This window comes from Thalassophryne amazonica, chromosome 14, assembly GCF_902500255.1.
Source record: "Thalassophryne amazonica chromosome 14, fThaAma1.1, whole genome shotgun sequence".
Classification (NCBI taxonomy): Eukaryota; Metazoa; Chordata; class Actinopteri; order Batrachoidiformes; family Batrachoididae; genus Thalassophryne; species Thalassophryne amazonica.
In genome coordinates, this window is record NC_047116.1 from 43790140 (window position 1) to 43816611 (window position 26472).

At 41.2% G+C, this 26472-nt stretch overlaps 1 protein-coding gene across 1 annotated transcript in view; it reads left to right on the forward strand.

Moving 5' to 3' along the window:
* Positions 1-26472, forward strand: part of epha3 (eph receptor A3) — a 357435-nt gene that overhangs the window by 280138 nt on the left and 50825 nt on the right. Inside the window, exons 11-15 of the mRNA XM_034187249.1 lie at positions 1708-1893; positions 10655-10716; positions 22180-22389; positions 25982-26131; positions 26276-26469. Of these exons, the coding sequence (XP_034043140.1) occupies positions 1708-1893; positions 10655-10716; positions 22180-22389; positions 25982-26131; positions 26276-26469 (802 nt within the window). The remainder of the gene's footprint in view (positions 1-1707; positions 1894-10654; positions 10717-22179; positions 22390-25981; positions 26132-26275; positions 26470-26472) is intronic.

Sequence of the window (26472 nt, forward strand, 5' to 3'; positions counted from 1 at the left end):
TAATCAAAGCAGGCATATATGACTGATCATAGACATTTATATCCAACACAATCTGAACAACAGCAGCACATAGCTACAGATAAAAGAAGTTAAATATTTCTCCCCACAGCCCCCTCCCCCCCCCCAAAAAAGGTTCTCATATGACAGCATCTACATATAACACAACTCAACCATATTCATCAAATGCATATCTAGAAAATACCATTTCTTTGTGTAAATATTTGAACCAGTTAATATCTGGACATCACTTAAGTTTCTCTGATAAATTATTCAATTTTTTTGGACCACAAATGGAGACACATAAGCACCTCCTAGTCATCCTAGCACCAGCAGTTTTAAAATAAAACAAACCCCTTAAATTATAAAATATTCTTGGATTCTGAAAGGTAATTGTTTATTTCTCGCTTTATGCATCAACTGAACAGTCTTAAAATAATTAATCAGTGATATTATTCCACTTGTCATTTTGGAATGAGGCTGTAACATAACAAAATGTGGAAAAAAGTGAAGCGCTGTGAATACTTTCTGCATTGACCGTTTTCTAATGACATTCACAGTGAAGACCACTTCGAAGAAACTCAGCTTTATACATTTTTGTATGTTTCAACCCACACCATTTCATTGTGACAGAACGTCACCTACAACAGTAAAGCAATGTGGCATGTTTCTCTGAGCATGACCAGTTCAAAGGGACCCCACGTATCACCTGGCTTGTGACAGAATAATGGCTATTTCAGGAGGTGGGGATGAACTGGTGGTCTGCCTGGGTGGGTGCCAATCATGACCCAGAGTGCTGGAAGCAGTGACATGCAGTACCATAGCATTCTGTCCGACCTGACCGGCGCTCTGCTATACCACCCAACTGTGTGCGTCTTGTGAAACTAAGACCCTCACAATGTAGCATATATACCTTTTCTTCCTTTGCCCCATTTTCAGTCCCCATCTGTCTTTATTAAACATGTTAACAAGACTTTGAACCCTTTGCCAATTGGTGATTGCATGTTAGATGACAGAACACAGAGCCCACTCTGCTTACATGGGTCAAACCTTAACATCAAAGTGGAATACTTCAGTCTACTCAGCACAGGAAAGGAATGAGTGTCCCTAATCAGGCCTTGTTAGACTAACATCTTCTTTCACCGACTGACCACATAAATTGGTGTTTTGGCCTGGATTGTCTGTCCACTGCTGAAGGACTGCAAAGTGAGCGGAGCAGGGAAGAATTGGCATGCGTTTGCTATTTAGACAAGTAGTAATTATTCTGGCTTAAGTTCTTCCAGACCCCCTTGTTTCATACCCATTGTATGACCCATGCTCTCTGATCCAGAGCTGCTATGGGAAATGACTGTGCTGGACAGAGCAAGAGATCTGCATGTTTGAGCTATGACATCATGTTATATGAGCATGCTCAATATGCATATACAATGCCTTATGGAGTAACACACAATGAAAGAAATGCATAACCACAAGCTCTCCCCAATCACATTTTGCTTGTTGCTGTACATGGAACATTTGAGTTGAGTGGTGCCATACTCAAGACAAATATATATTATAAAATCACATTTTTGTTCTGGATGTAGTAGAAGGAAGAGTAATTTTGATACAGGGGATCTGGGATTGTCGCTTTTTTAATGGAAAATTTTGGAAATGTACCCTCCTGCATGCAAGTGAACAGTTTTTATACACCTTCTATTGCTGTGTCTTTAGGTGAGTTTGGAGAAGTCTGCAGTGGTCGCCTGAAGCTGCCCAGTAAGAAGGAGATCTGCGTTGCCATAAAGACACTTAAGGGTGGATACACAGACAAACAGAGGCGGGACTTTCTTGCCGAGGCATCAATAATGGGACAGTTTGATCACCCCAACATCATCAGGCTGGAAGGGGTGGTAACACGCAGTAAGTACACTGTTGTTACAGTATACTGAAGGAGATTATTGTTTGTAAAATTCATTTTCATGAATCATAGATTTGCAGATAAAAAATGTTCATCTTCTTGATGTATATTTGATGCTCTGTTTTACAATTATGTTGGATCAGTTCAAATCTTACATTCTTAAAAACCTGTTATATTGTTCACATTAATTTAGCATCTTGTTGCATGATACTGTAGACACAAATGCCTGGACCCAATTGCAGGACTCACACACAAAAGTGGAAGTCCAAAAAGCTTTACTTTGTTGCCAGGCAAGGTTCAGTACCCAGGGCTGTTATGTGCCAGTTCTATCCAAGCCAGTTTATCTGCCTAGGAGGCTGGGTGTTCCAAGGAGAGAATCCCAAGCCCCTTCTCCAACTCTTAACACGTTTGGTTTGTCCACTAGATTGCTGGTGGAAACTGAGGCTGACCGAGGTACCAAGAAGCCTGCAGAACTCCATCCAAAACTACGAAAAGAAGTGAGGTCCCTGGTTCGAGAGGATATCCTCTAGAAAGCTGTACAGTCTGAAGACATTAGTCAACATAACCCTGGCTGTTTATTGGGCCGAGGGTAGCTTGGGCAGTGGAATAAAAGTAACCATTTTAGACAAACTGTCTAACACTGACAACACAACAGTTTTGCCCTGTGAGGCCGGAAGGCCTGTAACAAAGTTCATAGCAATGTGAGACCATGGTTTCTTGGGTAACGTTAGCGGCAGTAATTCCCCCTTGTTGCTCCGGTTAGAGGTCTTGTGGGTGGCACACACATGACAGACAATATATGGGGGTGCGGTGGCACCCCTGACATGGCAACCTGAGATCATGTGACCCAGCTGTCCACAGTAAAAGCACAGTCCCTCCTGTTGACGCTGAAGACGCCTATCTGCTGAGAGACGAGTATGACCCAGCTGCATGGGTTCTTCTGAGCCGACTCTAGAGTTGCTGGGGATGGCAGGACTGGAAAGATGACAAGAGAGAACTATGCCACTCCTGCTGGATGGCGATTGGTGGGTGCAGGTCCTGCCCCCCTCCCCCTATCTGTCAGACAGCTACTTGTCAATCTTGATTGCCAGTGCAATGAGTGAGTCCAAATCCTCTGGCAACTCCTTGGATATCAGCTGGTCATTTATCTTATATCCTTTATCTTATATCTTTATACTTGAAAGAAGACATCCATCAGTACTGGCACATTCCAATCAAGCAGCGAGAATGCAGCGAGAATGCGGAACAAGTCCAAGACCTTCCACGAGCCCTGTCTCAACTTTATCAAAGACCACGCCACTTCTCTCGTGTGTAAAGTGTGCTGAAACACCAGCTGTAGAGCATGGATGAAGCGGGCAAGTGACTCACAGGACACTAACCAGCGACTCCACTCGGCCATAGCCCAAGCGCTCGCTCTCCAGACAGGTGAGAAACCATGAGTAATCTTTGCCCGTCCGACGGGAAAGCAGTTCTCATGAAGGCTTAATATCCCTTGACACCCCAGAAAAGCATTCTGAATGGGAGAGCTGGTTACAAAAATCAGTGTCAGTAACAGTGGGCAGAGTCCCTGCTGAAGGACCCGGCAGCTAGAACTCTGAGATTCAGGTTGGGCTGGGCTGATTCAGGTTATGTTGCCGGGAGCATGTCAGCATCAAGTTTGTCAATCAGGCGCCCAACCTGAGGGCCGATTGTGGCCACCACTGTGTCATGGCCTTTTGCCAGCTCGCTGAAGCCAGAGCACAAACCCACTACTTTGTCTTCTTGCTGTGCCAGCTGCTATCCTTGGGCATGCAGCACCAAGTGGACTGGCCCGGAGTACGCTGTGTCCATGTATTTGCCAGATCGTAGTGTCAGAATCTGAGACACGAACTGGCTGGATGCAGTTGCAGGACTCAAAAGTGGAAGTACAACAAGCTTTACTTGGTTGCGGGAATAAAACCCAAAATTAAATATCACACAAGTCCAGTCATGACAGATAGATATGACTGATACTCCAGTGTGACTTACATTCCAGAAATATAGTATTCTGATTTATATCTGATTTTCATATAAATTGCAGGAGTTTAACAGAAGCTATCAATATTTAATGGCAAAAATGTAACTTGTGTTACATAACATTTATATTTAGTGATAGATAGATAGATAGATAGACAGATAGATAGATAGATAGATAGATAGATAGATAGATAGATAGATAGATAGATAGATAGATAGATAGATAGATAGATAGATAGATAGATAGATAGATAGATAGATAGATAGATAGATAGATAGATAGATAGATAGATAGATAGATAGATAGATAGATAGATAGATAGATAGATAGATAGATAGATAGATAGATAGATAGATAGATAGATAGATAGATAGATAGATAGATAGATAGACAGACATTGAGCACATATCTGGCCTACATACCCTAATTCATAACTCATAAGACAGTTCTTCACATAATATGAATGACAGTTTTGCAATTAAAATAGGTGCTTTAAATTGTACTACCAATAAAATACAGCAGACGAGAAGATAACAAAAAATATGCTGTCGATATTTTTGCATTCACACCGAATAACAGCTCTGGTATCTCCAGAGAGCTGTTTTACCGATTCCTGATTTGTTAATGTCTTTGACAAATGGCACTAAAGTGGCTGACACTTCTGTGAAAGAGCGCTGCAGTTTTATTCAGTTACCATGGTGTAAATCTCTGCAGATCAATGTGCTCTGATCAAAGCCTGTGTCCAAAGCAGGCATAAATCCATAAATCCATATCTCTGAGTTGCTCCCCTCTGGGCCTCTTTATAAGACTATCATTAGCACACAGAAGGTCTCTTTAAAAAGGAATGACTGCAGAAAAAGAGAAATAATGAGCCTGAACTTTGTCGCTGAGAAGTGGGACCGGCCCCTATCTCTCCCTGCGGCACTGGGCTTGTTAAGGAGCTCTGCCCGTGTAGTTATTCAAAAGAAGAATATAAAACAACCTGAATAACTTCCTCTACTCTTACTTTGTTGTGTTTGATTTTCCATTCCTCTCATTCTGTCTCCTTTGTGTTAACTTTCTTTATCTTCATTTCTTCTGTGTTCCATTATTCTTCCAAGTCCCTCTGGAGTGTTGTTTCACTTCTTAACGTATTGGAGATTTTTTTCTGTTTTTTGAATAATGGCAGCCATATCGCTCTGAGCACTCCTGATGCTGTCAGATCTCAGACGTAAAGCAGAGTAGGTCCTGATTAGTGCCTGGTTTGGAGACCAATTGGGAACACCAGGAGCTGTGAGCATGTTTCTCCATGTAGAACTGGAATTGCATCAGGAAGTTCATCCTGTGTTAAACATGAGCCAAATCCCAATGCGGATGTGTACTGGATCTGCTGTGGTGACCCAGAGCAACCAGAGGCAGCTGAAAGGACTAAAAACCTTCCCTAATGAATGTGTATAAAAGACAACAGCCAGAAACTTCAAACACAAAGTAGTTGTACATTTAGTTCCACTTTAGCTTCTCATGAACTATCATTTTGTGTCATTGTGGACAGGCACTGTACCTTATAGTAGACCCAGCAAAAGCAAAATGTAGTGTATATTGTATATTTTGTGGTCTCACCAATCTCAACATTTTCCTCATTGCTCTTAAAATGTTTGCGAGAGCTGCTCTGTCTACATCTTATTTATCTATAAAGCAAGAAGCGTCTGTGTGTGGGTATGTGGCTCGCATATCTCTATGGCACATGGTACAATGATGTACATTCTTTATTATGAAAAATTTGTGGGATTCATTTTCAAAACCTTTATTTTGAAACCTTTTTTTTAACTAACATTGTAACATTTGCACTTCCAAGATGGAATGGCTCACTGTTACTTGTAGCAAAGTTAAACAACATCAGATAGTTCATGTTGCTCGCACTGTTTCACAATAAAATGTTTAATACCAGCATCCCAGCAAATATACTTGTACTGTGAAAGTCATGCTGTCAGTGTTCCTTACGACTGACTTTCACTTGACAACATTGACGAGACGTTTGCTAAAATCAGTTTTTTGATGACACCAACAAATTTCCCACTATTTCTGCATTTCATTAAGTACATAAGCTGAATAAAATCTTATATTTGCTGTGAGTTCAGATTTAAATAAACTGTTCAGGAGGTGGGATACTGATTCGCTCTTTCAAATATTCTAAATGTTCTGCTTATTTTATCTGTTTAATAGGAATGGTTTTATTTTCATATAATTGATCATAAACAGATTTTTTTTAAACAATATGGAATACTATATTCAAATAATAATATAATAAAACATAAGTACACTTCTTTCTACTTCCCACCTTCAAACACCCACAAACAACCATCCATGAGAAATCTACTTAAGCTCCCAATTTTCTACAGGAATACAAACTTCCTAAGGGTGCTGCAGTAGTACTTGTAATTCTGGCAGTCTCATAAAGGGGGTGGGGGTGGGGCGGATGAACTGTAGTTATCAAAAATTATATATTTTTTTTCTTTTCACAGTTTTGAAATCCAGTTGCTACAAACAAGCTACAAATTTAACCTTGCAGCCTTGACATTATATATTAATGTATTAGTAGCTCCAACATAGTAGCTAAAGTGGAACCTGTATGAAGTAAGTCATCAAGCTTCCGGCCCCACCCGTCCCACAAGACCGCAGGCGAGAGGTTTAATACCATCTGAAGTGTAACCACAGCATTTATACTGCTTTTCTTGTTAAATTTCATTCAGTGATGAATGTTAGTCACAGGGATTGTGGTTTCATTTTCTATTTTTTGATACTGGTGAAGCCCAGGATCCAGTCCTGCAAGTTCCTGTGTTTTGTGTGAATGTGAGGGATACCCCGAACATATGTGGGTGAGTTACAGCCGTATGAATATCGGCATAGTTTTCACAGGTCCATTTGATATGCTAACACACACACACACACACACACACTGCTGTCAGTTGATTTATTAAGGTGCTCCTGTTAATTCTTAATAATCCTGAGACTTTCACACCCCATTTACCTTGCTGCTGCTTTTGGCAGATCCACAGGCAGCACATTTGCTCACACACACACACACACACACACACACATGCATGCACTGCTTATGTTCATGCCCATATACACACATCCAGACTTGGGTATGTACGTATTAAACACCAGTCAGGCAACCGAGGCACTCCGCATTGTTGCCAGTGTTGAGGTGAGAGAAAGAAGGAGGGAAGAAAAGCTGATGGAGAACAGGAAGGAGTACCGGGAAGTGTGTTCCCGTCTGTGACTATAAATGCCATCCACTGGTAAACTGAGCAATCCATCACAGGCTTCGAAGGATGAATCTTGTGGTTGGTGTTTAACTGTGTGTATGGCCATGTTTAAATTATGACTTCTTTTTTGGGGCCGAGTAAAATTACTTCCATTTATCATTTAATGGACCATGAACAAATCTCCAAACATAAAATTTAAACAAAACAAAGAAACAAAATAAAAAATCACAAAAAATAAAAACAACACACACACACCAGTATGCTGCATTAAGTATATAGTATTGACTTTGGATAGTACTTCTTTCTTCCATTTTCATTTTCTTTTTGTCCCAAGTAAATACCCCATCCAGTAGATTTTCCAGTGTGTACAGTTTACTTGTTGAACCATTTTTTCTGTTTTGCTTGCTGACCATCCATCCATTTTCACACTTTATATGGAACCAGCTTAGCTGAAGTAGCCCAAACATCCTGGTCCCCCAGTCTTGTTTTCCAACTCCTGGAAAATCACAAGGCTTTCCAGTGCCAAATGGGATGTATGCAATTGCCCCAGTACATTCTGAGTTTGTGTCAGGGTCTCAGGGTCTGTCAGTTTCACACATCCTATTTAAGATGCCTCCAGAACATCTCGAGACTGTAATGTTCAGTTAAGATGCCAGACCACCTCAGGTGGCTCCTTTCTATGTGGAGGAGTAGTGATTCTACTTTGAGCTGCTTCCAGATGTCAGAACTCACAACCTGAACCCAGTATTGTATCCTGCAAACCTGTGAACAGCACTAATTAAGGTTCTTTGGATCTACAATTTTTTTTCAGTTAGTACCCAACATTCACACCTATAGATGAGGATGAGAACATGGCTTTCCTGTAAACTGACAGTTTGTCTACAAGCTCAGGTTCCTCTTTGCAATGAGAGTCCAATACAATGAGTGTATTACTGTTGAAACTGCCCCATTCTGCTTGTCATTTTCCACTTTTTCCTCATTCATGGACCCAATATGTCTTAACTCTTCACTTGTGGCAGTTATCCATTCCAAACCCAGATGGAGCAAGCGTGTGCACCAAATCCACAACTTTTGAACCCATTTGTCCATTGGCAAATACTTTCAAAATATAATGAATAAAATTTCAGAGTTGGCTCCCGTCCTGGTTGTGGAACAACCAATCAAACAACTGAGCTCTTCACTCTCACAAGGATCCTGGAGGGTGCCTTGGAGTATGCCCATCCAGTCTACATATGTTTTGTGGACTTGTAGAAGGTGTATGATTGGATACCCCGGGAGATACTGTGGGAGCTGCTGCAGGAGTATGGAGTGAGGGGGTCGCTTCTCAGGGCTATCCAATCTCTGTACTCACAAAGCGAGAGCTGTGTTCGGGTGCTCGGCAGTAAGTCTGACTCGTTATGGTTCTCAGCAGGAAACCAATGAATTGCCTACTCCAGGTAGGGAATGCGGTCTTGCCCCAAGTGAAAGAGTTCAAGTACCTCGGGGTCTTGTCACAACAATGGGGCATGAGATTGGCCGTAGAATCAGTCCAGCAGGGGCGGTGTTGCATTCACTCTACCGTACTGTTGTGACGAAAAGGGAGCTATGCTAATCTACTGGTCAGTCTTTGTTCCTCCTCTCACCTATGGTCATGAGGGTTGGGTCATGACCAAAAGAACTAGATTGTGGGTACAAGCACCTGAAATGGGGAGCTCGGAGTAGAACCACTGCTCCTTTGTATTGAAAGGAACCAGCTGAGGTGGTTTGAGCATCTGGCAAGGATGCCCCCTGGGTGCCTCCCTAGGGAGGTGTTCCAGGTACATCCATCTGGGAGTAGACCCCAGGGAAGACCCAAGGCTAGGTGGAAAATGATATCACCACAGTGGCTTCGGAACACTTCGGGATCCCCCAGTTAGAGGTGGTCAATGTGGCCCTGGAAAGGGAAATCTGGGGTCCCCTGCTAGAGCTGTTTCCCCGGCGACCTGATCTCAGATAAGCAGTTGAAGATGAGTGATTATTGATGAGTGGTTCCCAATTAAATATCAATTTTTCAGTTTTGTAATGAGGTCTACACGGTTATAGAAAATATGTAAGCATACAACAATCCTGAAGATCACATAGTTGTGTTGCAGCCTTGTACTTGGCATTTTGTTCATTATATATTCATGATAATCCTCTTGAGGTCAGCAGGGGTACTGGAACCTATCCTAGAATATATTGTATGAAAGGAACATTTAACACAGACAGTATTTCAGTCAACCATAGAGTGAATTTAGCCACTACTGTAAAGTCCCAAAGAGTCATGTATTTATTATAAAATGTAATGCTTCCATCTCTTTTTACGGCACAAATTTGTCATTGAGTGTCATCATACAGTTTGGACTGAACTCCAATTAATTTTGGATCTGTGAAATATTAACCAATTGTCACTCATTGTTACATCTTGAGATGTGGCATTTTTGGGCTGTTTTTATTTACTTAACATGGATGCATTCATGGTGGCAAAAATTGCCGCCAACACAGTTGAGCCACATTGGCATATTTGGGGCCGTGCTTGGGCAATTTCAGAAACAATGTAAACAGCTGTCAGAATGGCAAAGAATAGGCAAACTGATAAATAGTCAAGCACCGGGGTGGGGAATAGAAACAGCATTTAAATTCTCGAGCGCATGCACGCAAAAATTTTACATTAATGACAGATCAATCAATCAATCCAATTGAAATCAAAGATTTTTAATATATAATTGAACAATGTTCAGATTTGCTTTGATTCTACTGAAGTCATGAAGTTCGCCAGCTGCCATTGTTATTAATTACAAGTTTACTGTTATTTAGGTTTTTAAGTGTGATCCCACAGCAAATTTATTCTTTTGCGATAGATAAAGTAGGAATAAGGAGGGATGGGATGACAGAGAAACACAGGTAGGTCAAAAAGCAGTAGGGGAGGAAGAAGGCAATTATTCAGAATAAAGTATAGAGAAAATATAAGGCTGGTTGTAAGTCAAGGGAGACATAAACAGAAAAGGGATAAGAAAACCATCTGGGATACAAACAAGTCCAACACTGTTCATTTAACAATGGCTGATTTAAAGCTTTCTTGAAAAGGTTTTCTCTCTCTCTTTTACTTCCCCAGTAATAAACTCTACTGTGATGAGGTACAGATGATAGCAGACAATGCAGATTTACAGTCAGATTGTCCACAGAAATAAAGTCATCGCAGTCTGACAGCTGACCTGTTGGGATTTCAAACAATAACTGGGATCATTTCATTCTGCTGACTTTCTGAGCGTTTGTGTAACACACAGAAAAGGAGAAAGTGCATTGAACCCTCATAAGTCTTGATGTAAATCAAGATGCTGCCTTCCCTGATGCCTCCCTGTGAGATATCAGTTTTACAAATGCAAAATCATCATGGTGCAGAGTGTGTTTTGTCTGGCTGAGTGTTATTCACACAGAAAGTAGAAATTACTACATCCTGCTACACATTGAGTGCCACGGGGTATAATGTGACCTAATTTCAAATTGTCTATTCTGTTACAGGTAAACCTGTGATGATTGTCACAGAATACATGGAGAATGGATCTCTCGACAGCTTTTTGAGGGTAAGTGGAAGCATGAACACATTTTTAATGTAGAACTGACCACATTACTTGCAGTAAATGCACATTATCATCATAGTAAATGATCTGTAAGGATCTTGGCAGCATTGTTTTAGTGTATTAGACTAACACTCAGCTCCTCCAAAAAAAATGCGATTGCTTATGGAGTGATATCAGAATGGAATGTGAAATATATTGACAGACTGGGTACTAAAAAGCATAAAGCAATGAAAAAAGTGGAAAGGCATCAGAGGCTTGATGCATACCACTCCCGCTCTACGGAGCATGATATACAGTATATGTACAAGTAAATCTATATATTTTTGTAATGGTGTTTTTGAGTATGTATGACTTCATCATATGTGTTCTGTGCGAGTTCATTGTGTTGAAATTCATATCAATCAATCAAAAATACTTTGCTGACCAATGCTTTAGTTCATCCATCTCATCTAGGCTTCTTGGTTGTTGGGATATAGGGGAAAGAGGGGCATGGTGAATCACGGGGCACAGTGAATCTGGAAAACTACATACAGTATATATTTGCAGCGGTTATGCCATACCTTTATGCATAAAGATATTCCCCTTATAAATTAGTGTTTTGTTATTGGATACATTAAGGGCAAAACTAAGTGGCAAGTGAAGACATTTTTTTTCCTATCAAAAGTAAATTTTGTGGATGTCAGTGTCTTTGTATTTATTTCTCACAACAGAGGAAAGGTGGCCCAAAAAACTGTTCTTAGTTAGATGACTACCCCGTCCAACTGATGAGCGTGTGTTATGTCTTCTCCAGACGATCAGCGATGTGATAACATGACTCATGTGTGTCACATACACCCAGGACACAGTGAATCGGGACACAGTGAATCAGTCTAGAAAATGATTTACTAAGCCCCAGTATCAAATGGATGACAAATATTACTTGTTGAAGCTTATACATTTATGTTTCCATGAATTATTTCTATACTTTGTGTATATAAACAACTGTTTTCACATTTGAACAGAAATTATGACAGTTGTATTTATAATAGTTTCTAAAGGACTTATATCATGATATAAGACACTCACACATTACATAGCTGGTTTGCTGGATTATAGTTTGTATATGTATCAGAATGTACATATTTAATAATTTTGAAGAAATCTTTATAATCATGTGTTCATCATTATATTCTAAGGTGATTCACTGTGCCCCGTGAATTAGTGTCTGGGGAACAGTGAATCAAAGAGTTTAAAATCGATTTTAAACACCTGTAAATTACACTTGGGCAGACATTAATAACACACCCTTATAAACAAAAACTTGCTGTATTAAATCCACAATAAAATGACCTAAACCTATGCATAATGTGTTTATACTACCACAAAACAACATTTCTGATCCACTGTGCCCTGGCTTCCCCTACATTACCTTTACCTGATTTTACCTTTAACCAAACTGCTCTAAAATCTAATCATCTCTAGATATCTATCCAAGTCATAATCTCACCAAGTTTGATCCATCTAGGCTATTTGCTTGATGAGATATAAAAATGTGTTTGTTCTTTGGGCCATGTTTTATTGATCTTCGAACTTTGACCAAACTACTCTAACATCTAATCACCTCTTGATGTCTATCTAAGTCATATTTCCATCTGGTTTGAACAAAATCCGTACAGCCATTTTTGAGTAATCTTGTGCAAACACACACACACACACACACACACAAGAGACAACAATTCCTTGCTATTGCTGCTTCACTGATGCAAGAGTTTATAGCAAAAAAATAAGTAAATACAGTGATTTTCTTTACCCCGCTTATTCATTTTAAGGGTCACAGGAAGGCTGAAGCTTATCCCAGTGGTCATGAGGTGAGCGATGGGGTCGACTCTGGACAGGCCACCAGTCTAAATAAATACATGATTTATAAATTACCTATAACAACATTAAGAATTCAGATCTCTGCAACATGTAAAGTTTTTTTAAATAAAGTTTGATTAAAAAAAACCTTGACAATTTTAGGTTAAACTGAACTAAATCCTGGAAACAGTCATTGAATACAGTACTGTTAAATTAAAAACGGTAAATTGAATAATAAATGTCATCAAAATTAAAAGAGCACTCTGTGCAGGGAAGGTGACAATATTGTTTCGAAATATGAAAGGCAGCTTTCATGTTTTTGAAAGTAACTGAGAGAATAATGATGGTTTATCCCACAGCTGCTAGTGGATTGCAAACAAAATGGAATCAGTAAGCAAAAACAGTCTCCGTAATGGCGATTGAAAACACAAGCCCTGTTTTCATTTTCATAGAAATGCATATCAGAAGTTCAAGCTTTTTAGCCTTGTCCTTACCTCGGACAACATTATAGGTCAGGGAGGGTGTCCATGATCAACCTGGATATACTGTCATTGTACCGTGAGTTTGTTTTAGCACATTTGTTTTTTATTGTTTTGGCATAATTTTCAAAATTTTGTAAAATTCCTTTTTTTCTATAATGAACTTTGACACTTTGGTGTTCCCTTGCATTTCCATGGAACTCGGAATGTCATACATGCAGTGACATTACCGGGAAGCACCAAAGATGGACAAAAGTTATACTACAACTATACTACAATTAGACAGCAGTAATTTTTGCAAACATTCCATACATGGCTAGTGTGTTACATCTTCAAGCTGCGCACTAGATCACATTCATGGGCAACTGCATTCTCCACACACTGGTTTGGTCATGGTTAGAGGGTGAGCTTCCTCCTATCTGTGAAAGTGAGAATGACGCTTACATTGTAAATTTAGTAAGCTCCAGTTTTTTTAATGATTTCAAATTGTTCACATATGTGGGCATTGCATACCTTGGAAAACAAAGTCAGTAAGTGTACTTGAAAGTGACACTCACTCCACGGGCACATACAGTTGTAAGGGCCCCTTCACACATAACACAATTGAAGCCGACTACCACACAAAGGAGGAGTCATATCGTTAAAATCAGAGCCACCTCAGATGCCTCGTACAGCAGTCGCCACAACCGTTTGTGCACAGCACATACACTCTAAATTTAGGTGAAACCCATTTGAACGGCGTGCCATCTGATCGTGTTTGCAGCATTCGCAGAGCGTGTTGACCCCAGATCGGACATATTGTGCCATGGTCGAGGAGCTGAAGAAAATCATCGGCCATAGTGAATCGTGGCCGAATGGCGCAGTCGAGGCAGCCTTCACACATGTGGCCAAATGTCGGCGATTCCCAGATCAATGGCCATTTGACCCACTTTCAGCTGGAGTCGGCCAAAGTCCAGGTGCCACCCATGAATATCCAACACCACTCGCGGGGCACTTACAAAAGGCAGGGCTAATTGCGCAGCCGGCATGAGAGTAGAGTGCAGGCAACCACATTCGACCTGGCTGTGTGAATGGTGCCACATTTTCTATGTGCCCCACAAGTGTGCTGTTACCAAGCAACACAGATGTCATGCAAGTGCACCCCCCCTCCGCAACACAAATGGCGTGAGGAGTTTGTCGTCATCCCCACAACATTATCCAACATTGTAAGATGTGGCTGAGGTCACCGGAGTGCGATCGCTGTACAGTGCACCGCACATCTTGACGGCTGTAATGTCCAGCTGGAACAGCTGACCGCTCTGTACTCACAACTCAGGTGGAGAACACGTTGTGCCATGAACAACATGACAACACTCCACACAATGTACATGTGTGGGCGGGCTCTTATGCTTTCATGACATGCTTATAATTACGTACAGACAAGATAACATGGGGATCGGCCAGCAACGTCTTAGTGTGTACAGCACAGTGTGAACTTTGTTATCAGTTGGCTGGCCAGCCTAATGGACCTCCCAACATGTAAATTGTAATCCACATGATGGACAGAAAGATTGAAAAATAAATAAAACATGGGAAAGGCGTGAACTCATTCATATGTGATTGCTTTGCTCATAGCACTCTGGACACACGGCGCCTCTTGGCTGATCGCTGGCCAGCGACTCGCTGGAAATGACAGTGGCCCAGTGCACACTACGTGTTAAATTGCAACACAGAGATCAGGACAAATAAATAAAGACATTTATTTTCATAAATGTATTTTTAATATTTTTAATATTTTCATAGGAAATACATCAAATAAATAATCACATAACAAAGGAACAGAGAGTGACACTTTTTTCTGTGAGATAAGTTGGTCGACAGAGGTGGGTGTGTCTGTGCCAGCTGCTGCTGTTGAGATCTGTGAACTCGCAAGTCACAGCTGGAGAACAAATACCATGCCATAAAGGATATCGCCTGACAACACTCCACCATGAGGTGCGTACATGGGCATGCTGTCCTCACGTGGAAATACATACAAACACATATCAACTTTGCAATGGGTAGCAGTGACCATGTCAACATGCACACTGGCAGGCTGCCCCATGTGTAAAGAACTGTGTGATCATATGAATGCTCAGCTGGCGATCACATCCACCACGTGAGCTATGGTCCACATGACGCAGTGTCCTTCAGCACGCTGCTGAACATGTGGTGTTGGCTGGACATGCGGCACTGGCAGATGTGGACATGATAAGAGCGAATGGCTTCATTCATGTCAGTTCATGACTTTACGTCTATCACCATGGGTAGAACAGAAGGATCGTACTTGTATTGTTCGCTGTCTATAAGAGGGATTAAATATTAGAAATTGTGGCATTCCTTTTTTGTGTGTGTGTGTGTCCCCCACACACACACAGCAGCAGCACAATGAGGTGTCACTTTCAAGGTGCTTGCATTGCCTTTGTGCACGTGTACGAGTGTGCATGAAACCATCGCTGCAGTATTGTTCACGCCTGTGCGATCGTGTGTCCCTCCCGACAGCAGGTGGAATGTTTAGTGGCTCCCCATTTTTTTCCTGCAGTTCTTCGCCCTTGATCAACTTTGTAGTTGTATCATCTGACCTGTGGCCAATTGTCTCAGACACTCGGGTGAAGAGAGGGGCTGAGCTGTTGACCGATCACCACCTGGTGGTGAGTTGGATCAGCTGGGAGGGGAGGAAGCTGGTCAGACCTGGCAGGCCCAAGCGTATAGTGAGGGTCTGCTGGGAAGCTCTGACAGAACCCTGTGTCAGTGAGGTCTTCAACTCCCACCTCCGGGAGAGCTTCTCCCAGATCCCGGGGGAGATTGGAGACATGGAGTCCGAGTGGACTGTGTTCTCCATCTCCATTGTCGATGCGGCCGTTCGTAGCTGTCGTCACAAGGTCTCTGGTGTCTGTCGTGGTGGCAATCCCAGGAACCCAGTGGTGGACGCTGGAAGTAAGGGATACCGTCAAGCTGAAGAAGGAGTCTTACTTGTCTTTGTTGGTAAGTGGGACCCAGGAGGCAGCTGACAGGTACCAGCATGCCAAGCGTGCTGCAGCCCGTGCGGTCGCAGAGGCAAAAACTCGGGTCTGGGAGGAGTTTGGGGAGGCCATGGAGGAGGACTATAGGTCGGCCTCGACGAAATTCTGGCACACCATCTGATGCCTCAGGAGGCGGAAGCAGCTCTCCACCAGCACTGTCTACGTTGCGGGTGGGGAGCTGTTGACCCTGACTGGGGATGTTGTCGGGTGGTGGAAGGAATGCTTCGAGGATCTCCATAATCCCATTGTCACGTCTTCCGAACAGGAAGCAGAGACTGGGGACTCAGAAGCGGACTCATCCATCACCCAAGCCAAAGTCACCGAGGTGGTCAGAAAGCTCCTCGGTGGCAAGTCTCCTAGGGTGGATGAAATCCGTCCTGAGTACCTTAAGTCTCTGGATGTTGTGGGAGTGTCTTGGTTGACATGGTTGACATGCCTCTGCAACATTGCGTGGTGGTTGGGGACAGTGCCTCTGGATTAGCAGACTGGGGTGGTGGCCCCTCTGTTTAAGAAGGGGGACCAGAGGGCGTCATCCAACTATAAGGGGATCACACTCCTCAGCCTCCCCGGTAAGGTCTATTCCAGAGTACTGGAGAGGAGAATTCGAAGCCATAGTCGAACCTTGGATTCAGGAGAAGCAGTGTGGTTTTCATGCTGGTCGCGGCACACTGGACCAGCTCTACACCCTCCATCGGGTGCTCGAGGGTTCATGGGAGTTCGCCCAACCAGTCCACATGTGCTTTGTGGATCTGGAGAAGGCGTTCAACTGTGTCCCTCGGGGCACCCTGTGGGGGGGTGCTCCAGGAGTACGGGGTCTGGGGTCCTTTGCTAAGGGCTATCCGGTCCCTGTATGATGACAGCAGGAGCTTGGTTCACATTGCCAGTCGTAAGTCAAACCTGTTTCCAATACACATTTTGCCTCCGCCATGGCTGCACTTTGTCACCGGTTCTGTTCATTACCTTTATGGACAGAATTTCTAGTCGCAGCCAGGGTGTAGAGGGGGTCCGGTTTGGGAACCACAGAATCTCATCTCTGCTGTTTTTGCGGCGATGTGGTTCTGTTGGCTTCATCAAATCAGGACCTTCAACGTGCACTGGGGCGGTTTGCAGCTGAGTGTGAAGCGTCCGGGATGAAAATGAGCACCTCCAAATCTGAGTCCATGGCTCTTGACCGGAAAAAGGTGCCTTGCCCTCTTCAGGTCGGTGGAGTGTCCTTGCCTCAAGTGGAGGAGTTTAAGTATCTCGGGGTCTTGTTCACGAGCGAGGGACGGATGGAGTGTGAGATCAACAGACGGATCAGTGCAGCGTCTGCAGTGATGCAGTCGCTGTATCGGACCGTCATGGTGAAGAGAGAGCTGAGCAGGGGTGCAAAGCTCTTGATTTACCGATCCATCTACATTCGACCCTCACCTATGGTCATGAGAGTTGGCTCTTGACCGAAAGAACGAGATCGCAAGTAGAAGCGGCCAAGATGAGTTTCCTCCACAGGGTGGCTGGGTGCCCCCTTAGAGATAGGGTGAGGAGCTCGGTCACCCGGGAGGAGCTCGGAGTCAAGCCGCTGCTCCTCCACATCGAAAGGAGGTGGTGAGGTGGTGAGGTGGCTCGGGCATCTTTTCCGGATGCCCCCTCGATGCCTCGCTGGAGAGGTGTTCCGGGCACGTCCCATTGGGAGGAGGCCCCGGGGAAGACCCAGGACACGCTGGAGGAACTATGTCTCTCGGCTGGCTTGGGAACGCTTCGGGGTTCCCCCGAAGGAGCTGAGGAGGTGTGTGTGGATGGATGGATGGATGGATGGATGGTTGGATGGATGGGTTCTTCGCCCAGTTTCTGCTTCTTTCGCCTAATTTTTTGTTGTGTGTGAAGGGGCCATAAGTGATTAAAATTTCTTCTTCTGACCAAATTTTTCCCACGCTTTTCTAAAAAGCTAACATTCAGAGTCAAAGTGTCTCCCTAAGGAGTAATTTGCCTTCGACAGAGGAGTCTGCTACACAACAACACATCCCATGTCACATCCCCCATGCATCAAAAACAACCACATATTAGATCAAAGTTAAAATATAAATACATAATCAATAGACAACATATTAACATCTTAATGCAAATTCTGCAACACATGACCTTATACTATCTTCCCTGAACTCTCTGCTCATTTATGAGCTTCACTGACAATGGAATAAACAAATGTTTATATTGGTTATATTTACAAAGAGGAACCCTCTACCTCCTTCCTGAGTTAAGTAAAATATATTCAGAGTACACTTTAACAGTTCCTCTGTTCAAATCTCAAAAATGTCTTCTGCTGAAGAGTATGATATGGTTTTCATTGGTTTCATTTTGCAGAATCTACTACAGTGTGCCTACTAGTTTTTCACCATGATTCAAAAATTGGGAAGGTCCTGTTGACTGCATAATGTGCCTGTTTGTTCACTTTAACTGATTTTACACAAGTCCCACCCCCACCCTGCACCAATTAAATCTGATGATTTACTTTTTTGGATCACATTTAACACTATTTGTAGCACTGATCACACCAAATTTTAAGCCCTGATTTAGTATCCAATATTTTAATTAATTAATTTATTTATGTATTCATTTTTGACAAAATTATAGACAATCAGGTATTCAAACCTTAGTAATGGCCTACAGGATTTTACTATTGGTTGATTAAATTTGTTAATTTTTCTTTTCTGTTTTTGACTTTATATCAGACTTATTCTATCAATTCAAGATTTTGGAATTATATCCCTCCAAATTTTCAGCACAGAAATGACATTGACTCATGCTATGTTTGTGTGCGATTAATGAGAACTCGACCCGTTTATCTTAAATAAGTCAAAGTACGTCAGCCAGGTTTGCAGCATGCTGGACTAATAGCACACAGTGTGTTCTCGAGCCCACTGCAGCCCTTTTCCACATGTCTGCACAGCATCCAGGCAGATCCAGCAGGAGCAACCGTTGTTTCCTGTTATTTTGTCAGAGGTCTGTACTTCATCACCCGAGTTACAATGCACACAAACACACACATAAATCCACAGCTTACTGGACATCCCTGTCCTAAACCTGGAGCCTTTGAAGAAAGTAAATCAGGTGGTTTGAGCAGTTACTGCTGCAGACAAAATGAGAACTGAAGTGAAGTGAGGCTCCTGCTGTCTTTGACAAACTTACTAATCGGTGCATGTGAGTGTTTTAGAAGAAAATGCAAAGTGACTTTGACAAACGGTAGAGGCCTAGTGTGTGTGTGTGTTGGGGGGCATTAAAGCACTTCACCTCTAATTTTTGCCTGATTGTGCAGTCTGTTTGTGTTACCATTTTTTTTTTTTTTTTTTTAATCTGGGATTTAATGGCATTTCATATCTGCTCACTGCTTCCTCTCTCTGTTTACACTTTCATATATAGAGAGCAGAACATATAGAATTGCTCATAAACACTTGGCGGTGTAAACTGGTATAAAAACTCCTTCTTGCCAATCCAAACAGAAAAAAAAAAAAAACAACAAAAAAAAAACTGCAAATCTGTTTTATGTTAGTGTGTGTCTCATCCCATTGATTTTATTGTAGCATCTTGCCATTTTGCTATTATTTTGTTGCGCTAAAAGGTAATTCACATACATTATAAACCAATTTGACAGTATGTGGCTTTTTAAAAGATTGTTAAAAATTGGAATTATGTGCATGACGTCCTCATAGACAAAAATGGGATTAACTGACTATTGTTAAGTGACTCACTAAGTTACTCCGTGACATTTCCGTAACTCAGTGAAAACAACTAAATATTTAGCTATGAAATTTGGGGGTCAGCAATGTTCAGCATTCTGCGTGTCTTCAAACATGCGCAATCAGTTTCTTGATTAGAGGAAGAAACCTCAAGCAAAGCAAACTCAGTGGGGTGACCACCTGCTATGGCCATTTTAACAACACAAAGAAAAACTACAACCCAAGATTGACAAAACATGTTGCAGCTAAACTATCTGGAAATGATTATCTTGAAAGATACCAACTTGGTCAAAAATGGAAGTTTACTTGATCTCAACTTTATCTCACAGAATGTCAGAGATGGTATTTAAACGTTAATCAAATCCTGTGGTTACAATCCAGAATATATATATATATATATATATATATGTATATATATATAACTGCAGTTTAGCTTTATGCAGTGGTGGGCACAGATAACCAAAAAGTTAGCTTCGATAACCATTAATCAGATAACTGAAAAGTTATATTTTATGACCATAAACCGATAAACTGGTAAAAATTCATCATTATTACAGATAACCGATAACCAATAACTATTAGTATTGATTTGGATGCGGCCACATCAGATTGCACTGTCGGATTCTGATAAACCAGTTTCACTTTAAGCGCCGCAGGGGCTGCTGGGTAAATTCAAGGATCACAAACACGAAACACGAAAAATGAATAAACAAAACCCCAAACACTGTCATCATCTTTTGAAAGCAGTAAAACACAGTATTAGAAGTCACAGTTTATCTCACCGTCATTTACAAACTAAAAGCTGCCACTTTTTTCACATGCTTTGAACCCGAAAACAACTGAAATACATCCATTAATGCATTGACTGGCAGAGTAAAATACACATAGTAAATAGAAATTCTTACCTGTTAGTTTCAGTGGGATTCATCTGAATAAATAATCCACATAAAGCGTCCTTTTTTTAATCCAAAACAGTGCTGAAGTGTGAAGAAAAGTCCCTCCCTCTGTATACACAGCTGTGTCACGAGAGCTCCTCTCCCCCACCGAGTCTTGGCAATTAAATTACAGCCACAAAGAAAAAAAAAGTTAAAATTAGTCTATTTTGTTTTTGTGTCTAGTGGACAAGTCACTGTAATGTCCAAAGTGAACCTGAACTACACTACCCACAATGCTCCCTGCGTCGACTGGCCAATCACATTTTGCGCTTAATGATGACATCATCAGCAAGTGACAGGCAGCCAGTCTACTCAGTGGCTATAAACACACCATAAATGGACTAAAATGTTTGATTTTAGGGTTTACAAATGTTTTTGACTGTTAAACTTTACCAGCAAAGAAAATGTTATTGGATTGAAAGTTATCGGAAGATAATTGGTCTGATGATGGTTTTAAAACTTATCTGCAAAGCTAATCTGATAGCAAAAACATTAGCTTCAATAATTATCTGCTATCGGATTAGCTGAACTGTGCCCACCACTGGCTTTATGGAACCTATGCATCTGGTCTGCATCCACAGATTGAGCTGTGGATTTCAATCAAACGTGAATGCATAATGCAATATGGTAAAATCATATTAAAGCAAACAAACAAACAAAAAAACATATACATAATTCAAAACATTCTTCTGCTACATTCACCCAAGTCAGTCACATAACACACTGGCAAAACACACCAACACACACAAATCACACCATGAACACTGATGTTCACACGTTTAGTGTTGGAGAACAAAAAAACATGATTTTGGGATTCAGGTGGTGACTTGAAATATGTTCAGAAGGGTCTCTATAACTGTTCATGTTTAATAATGCTTTGTATTTATTTCTTCCTCTTACTTCTGTTCTCCTCAATGCCTACTTTTTTCTTTCTTCTTTATTCTTTACTCCTTCTAAACGTCTTCCTTCCTTCTTCCTTCATTGAACCGCTCCTTCTTTCTTATCCCTTCCTTCTTTCTTTCTTTCTTGTAACTTACTTTCTTTTTGTGCATGCTCCGTCCTTCTTCCTCTATTGAACCTCTCCTTCCTTATTTCCTCTTTCTTCTTTGCAACTTCCTTTCTTTCTTCTGTGCATGTACCTTCCTTCTTTGTCAATTGAACCTCTCCTCTTTCTTTATCTCTTCATTATTTCTTCTGTCTTTCTTTGCCACTTCCTTTTTTTGTTCCTGTGCATGCTCCTTGCTTCTTTGTGGATTTCTTCCTTCTTTGGTACTTTCTTGCTTCCTTCTTCCTTCTTTTTTTTACGTATTTCTCCTTTGTACCTTCATTCATTATTTCTGTCCATCTTCTTTCTTGTCTCATTCTTTATTTCTTCTTTACATCTACCTTCACCCATCCATCCTTCTTCCTTCTTTGGACCTTCTGTCCTTTCTTCCATCCTTCCTTCTTTCCTTCCTATTAGAAACATGATGCCCAGTTTACAGGCATCCAGTTGGTTGGAATGCTGCGTGGCATTGCCTCAGGTATGAAGTACCTGTCAGACATGGGCTACGTTCACCGAGATCTGGCAGCTCGAAACATCCTGGTCAACAGTAACCTGGTGTGCAAAGTGTCAGACTTTGGTCTTTCTCGAGTCCTGGAGGATGACCCAGAGGCAGCATACACCACCAGAGTAAGCTGAACCCACACACAAAACACAGACATGACCTCAGATATGCAGATGTCATGGTAATATTCAACATACAGTAATTAATTCCATATCATTGTTGCTCAAATGTCATCAGCTATAGAGAATATGAGAAAGACTTAAGTTTATCTTTGGCAACTTATATCAATTATAGAGTTTAGAATGTTACTGATAAACAGTTTATAAATGTGCAAAGTAAAAAAAAAATCGCTTCATTTTGAGATAACTGTTCAGCATATTCCTCCATTTGTGTGAAGATATTTACTACTGAGAAAAGTCAAGCTATCTCTCTCCATAGGCACATTTTATTTTTTTTTTTAACTTGCTTGAAGATTAAGATTTTTAATACAACTTATTAAATTATTTTAAAATCATCATCTTCACTTCTTGAAACACAAAATGGAACACTTTCAGCGTGCACAAAAGGCTCCAGGCATTTAGCTGTATGTATGTGTGTGTGTGTGTATGTGTGTGTGTGTGGCCATTTTCATCAAAGGATCTTTGGTCTGGACTGTGCGTGCAGCCCCTTTAGACACAGTATAATCTTCTGGCTGAGAACTGCTTTTCAAATAAACAGTCAGCGTGGCGTTTGCCTTTCTCCCAGAAATACATAACTTAAAATAATACAGCGGAATAATAAACTGTGTCATGTTACAGTAACTGACAACGCTCCACACGATAACGGGTTCCCATCCAACCTCCTCTGTTTTTTGCACTCACATTTTGTATTCCTCTAATTTATACTCTGCAGGCAAATCTTGTGATTGCATTGTTCTTCTACCAGCTTGAACCCATGTTGTGCATCTGTGTGTCAGATGGTGTGTGTTGTGGGCCGCCTTTGGGATCAGGTAAAAGGCAAGACGTGTGTTTCTGATAGTGCAGTCGAGGAATACACTTGGATGATGACTGTTTTAGCTGCTGTCATCCTCGTTCTGTTGATCTTTATTTTCTTTATTTTTACAATTTCTCAGCTTGATAACTGTGGGGAGGCTATCAAGGAAACCTTAGATTATGGTGTGATTTATTATTATTATCATTATTATTATTATTATTACTACATCTACCAAGGAAGTACAGTTTTCATTGTCCATTGTTTGCCTTTTGGTATTACACAAAAACTACAGAGCCATTTTTCTTGAAACTTGGTGGAGAGGTGGGGTTGGTCAAGGAGGACTGCAGTAACTTTTGGAGTAGATCAGATTAAGCGGACAGATCCATGCCTTTTTTTAAGTTTCTATAACATTGTGAGATGATGATTTAATGTTTTATCATCAATTTCCCAGCAATGAATTCATAGGTCGTCATGAGAAAAGAATCACACATTCACATTATGACACATTTTAACAATATATTTAACTTAATGCAGATCCTCATAAATGATTTTGTGGATCAAAAAAGTTTATTTTGTTGTGTTTACCAGAAATAAATATTATGACTATGTGGAAAAAACGTTGTAATTTTGTAGCCCAATTTATTATCTTCAATTTATTATCAACTTCCAGATCAGTTTTCCTGTTACACCTGCGAGAACATGAGCATGAGATTCCAATATTTTTCTTCTATGTCTGCTTTCTCTTTTGAAACCTGTGGTTAAAGTATGTGTTTAAGTCTTGGCAAAGATATGGGCTCTCAGAGCACATGGTTTGTACAGAAACATTCCTTGTGTTGATGTTATTTGCTGTTAACTTGGAAAAAAAGGTACAAAATAAGGTATTGTATGATACCAATAGAATGTTTATGCAATAAAACCAACATTTAATGGTGAATTCAGGTTATGTGGACATGTGACAATTAAGCACAACTGAGTCTTCCTTGTTTTGTATTTCATTTGTTGTCTAGTGTTCATGTTTTTTAAAACGTCACATTATGAAAGTATTTTTTGCTTTTCTTTGATAACTCAACATTTTATGAAGTGTTTTAATTTAATTTATTGCATTTATATAGTGCCAAATCAAATCAAATCAATTTTATTTATATAGCGCCAAATCACAACAAACAGTTGCCCCAAGGCGCTTCAGATCACATCAAAGCTGCCTCAAAGCGCTTCACACAAGTAAAGTCTAACCTTACCAACCCGTAGAGCAAGTGCACAGGTGACAGTGATAAGGGCCCCTTCACACACAGTGCAAAGTTTGGTCGATGTCTTGTTGATTATGGCAAAACAGAGCAAAACCACTCAAAATTAGTGCAAAATGAAACATCACGCCGACGGGCAGGCATACATGAACCCGGTGCGAGAGTTTGTGCACACGCCGGTGTCTTTTGAGCAGTGCAAGGTGGAGCACATGGTGCCACTTATGTGGAAGAAATAAAAAATAAAACCAGCTGATACGTATGGTACCACATTGCGCAACTTATGTGGAATAATAAAAAAAAAACAACAACAACAAAAAAACACCACCCATGGAATGCAAACTCACACCATTCAAAACCTCTGATTCCCAGTCAGCGACTTTACCACTGAGCTATGGAGCTGTACTTTGAAAGATGTGGGAATCTGCCTCATATCAGGAAGTACATATAAGTATTACAAAAACAAATTAAATCACACACCGTATAAAAACACTGCATTTATCAAGAGAGCAATACAAATACGATCCTTTCAGTTCCTCTGTAGATGACCCATGGTCACTGACATACAGTCATGAAATGACTTGAATGAGAAGCAGTGTGCTCTGATGTCCACAACTACTGGTCTGGTGCATCTAGTCTGCCACGCACGTATTCTGTCGACACACTTGTATTGTGGACAGCGCGCCACAGCACAGACACCGCGTCATGTGGAACAGTGCTCGCATGGGTGACGTGACGGTCAGATGGCCTGCTGCATATTCTGATCTGACTGTCCATTTCACCCTGCAGATTCCTGCTTCATGCGCACTAAGTGCGCACTTTGTCCAAACCTCACACTATGTGTGAAGGGGCCCTTATGAGGGTATATCAGGGTATAATTCATCAGCATTAAATTGACAGGAAAGCAGAGAGGGAGAATAAATGTGTCTTAAGTCTGGACTTGAATGTCTGTTTTATCTCCGTACAGATATCATTCCACAAAACAGGTGCACGATAAGATAAGGCTCTATGGGCTGCTGATTTTTTTTTATTCACCCTAGGGACACAAAGTAGTCCTGCACCCTGAGAACGCAGAGCCTGGGCCGGTATGTAGGGTTTAATTAGGTCAGCCAAGTAGGGAGTGAATAATTTTCTTGGTTAACAGAAGAACTGAACCGAACTGAACTGACCTCACAGAGTCAGGAAGTCAGTGAAGAGATACCAGAGTATTTAATTTATTTAAAATTGGTTCTTTTGCATATATTTTTGATGATATTCTTACATTATATCCTTGAAAGTCAATAGTTTTGACCAGGACTGTTAAGAACACACACTCATAAACTATCAACATAGGTAAAACTTAAATTAACAAAAATGTACAGAAACTTCCCAACTCCTGAAAAGGAAATCGGCCAGTTTTTTTTTTTTTTTTTTATGCACACGCATGCACGCACACACACAAAGACAATGGTCATATTGATTATTTGATCAATCAAGTGATTATTTGTCTGTCTATGTCTCTCAGGGAGGTAAGATCCCCATCCGGTGGACAGCTCCAGAGGCTATTGCCTACAGGAAGTTTACATCATCAAGCGATGCATGGAGTTATGGCATTGTGCTCTGGGAAGTGATGTCATATGGGGAACGACCATACTGGGAGATGTCCAATCAAGATGTAAGTACAACTGACACTGACAAATATGTCATGGGCTCAAATAAATGTGAAATATTGCTAATTTATAGATGAACAGTATTGAGGTTTGCACAACTTAATTTGCCATGTCATTTCTCTGTGTTTTTTTTTTTTTCTTACTTAAAGGTGATAAAGGCTGTAGATGAGGGTTACCGTCTCCCTCCACCTATGGACTGCCCTGCAACCCTCTACCAGCTAATGTTGGACTGTTGGCAGAAGGAAAGGAACAATCGACCTAAGTTTGAACAGATTGTCAGCATCTTGGATAAACTCATCCGCAACCCCAGTAGTCTAAAAATCACTGCCAACACCACATCCAGGTA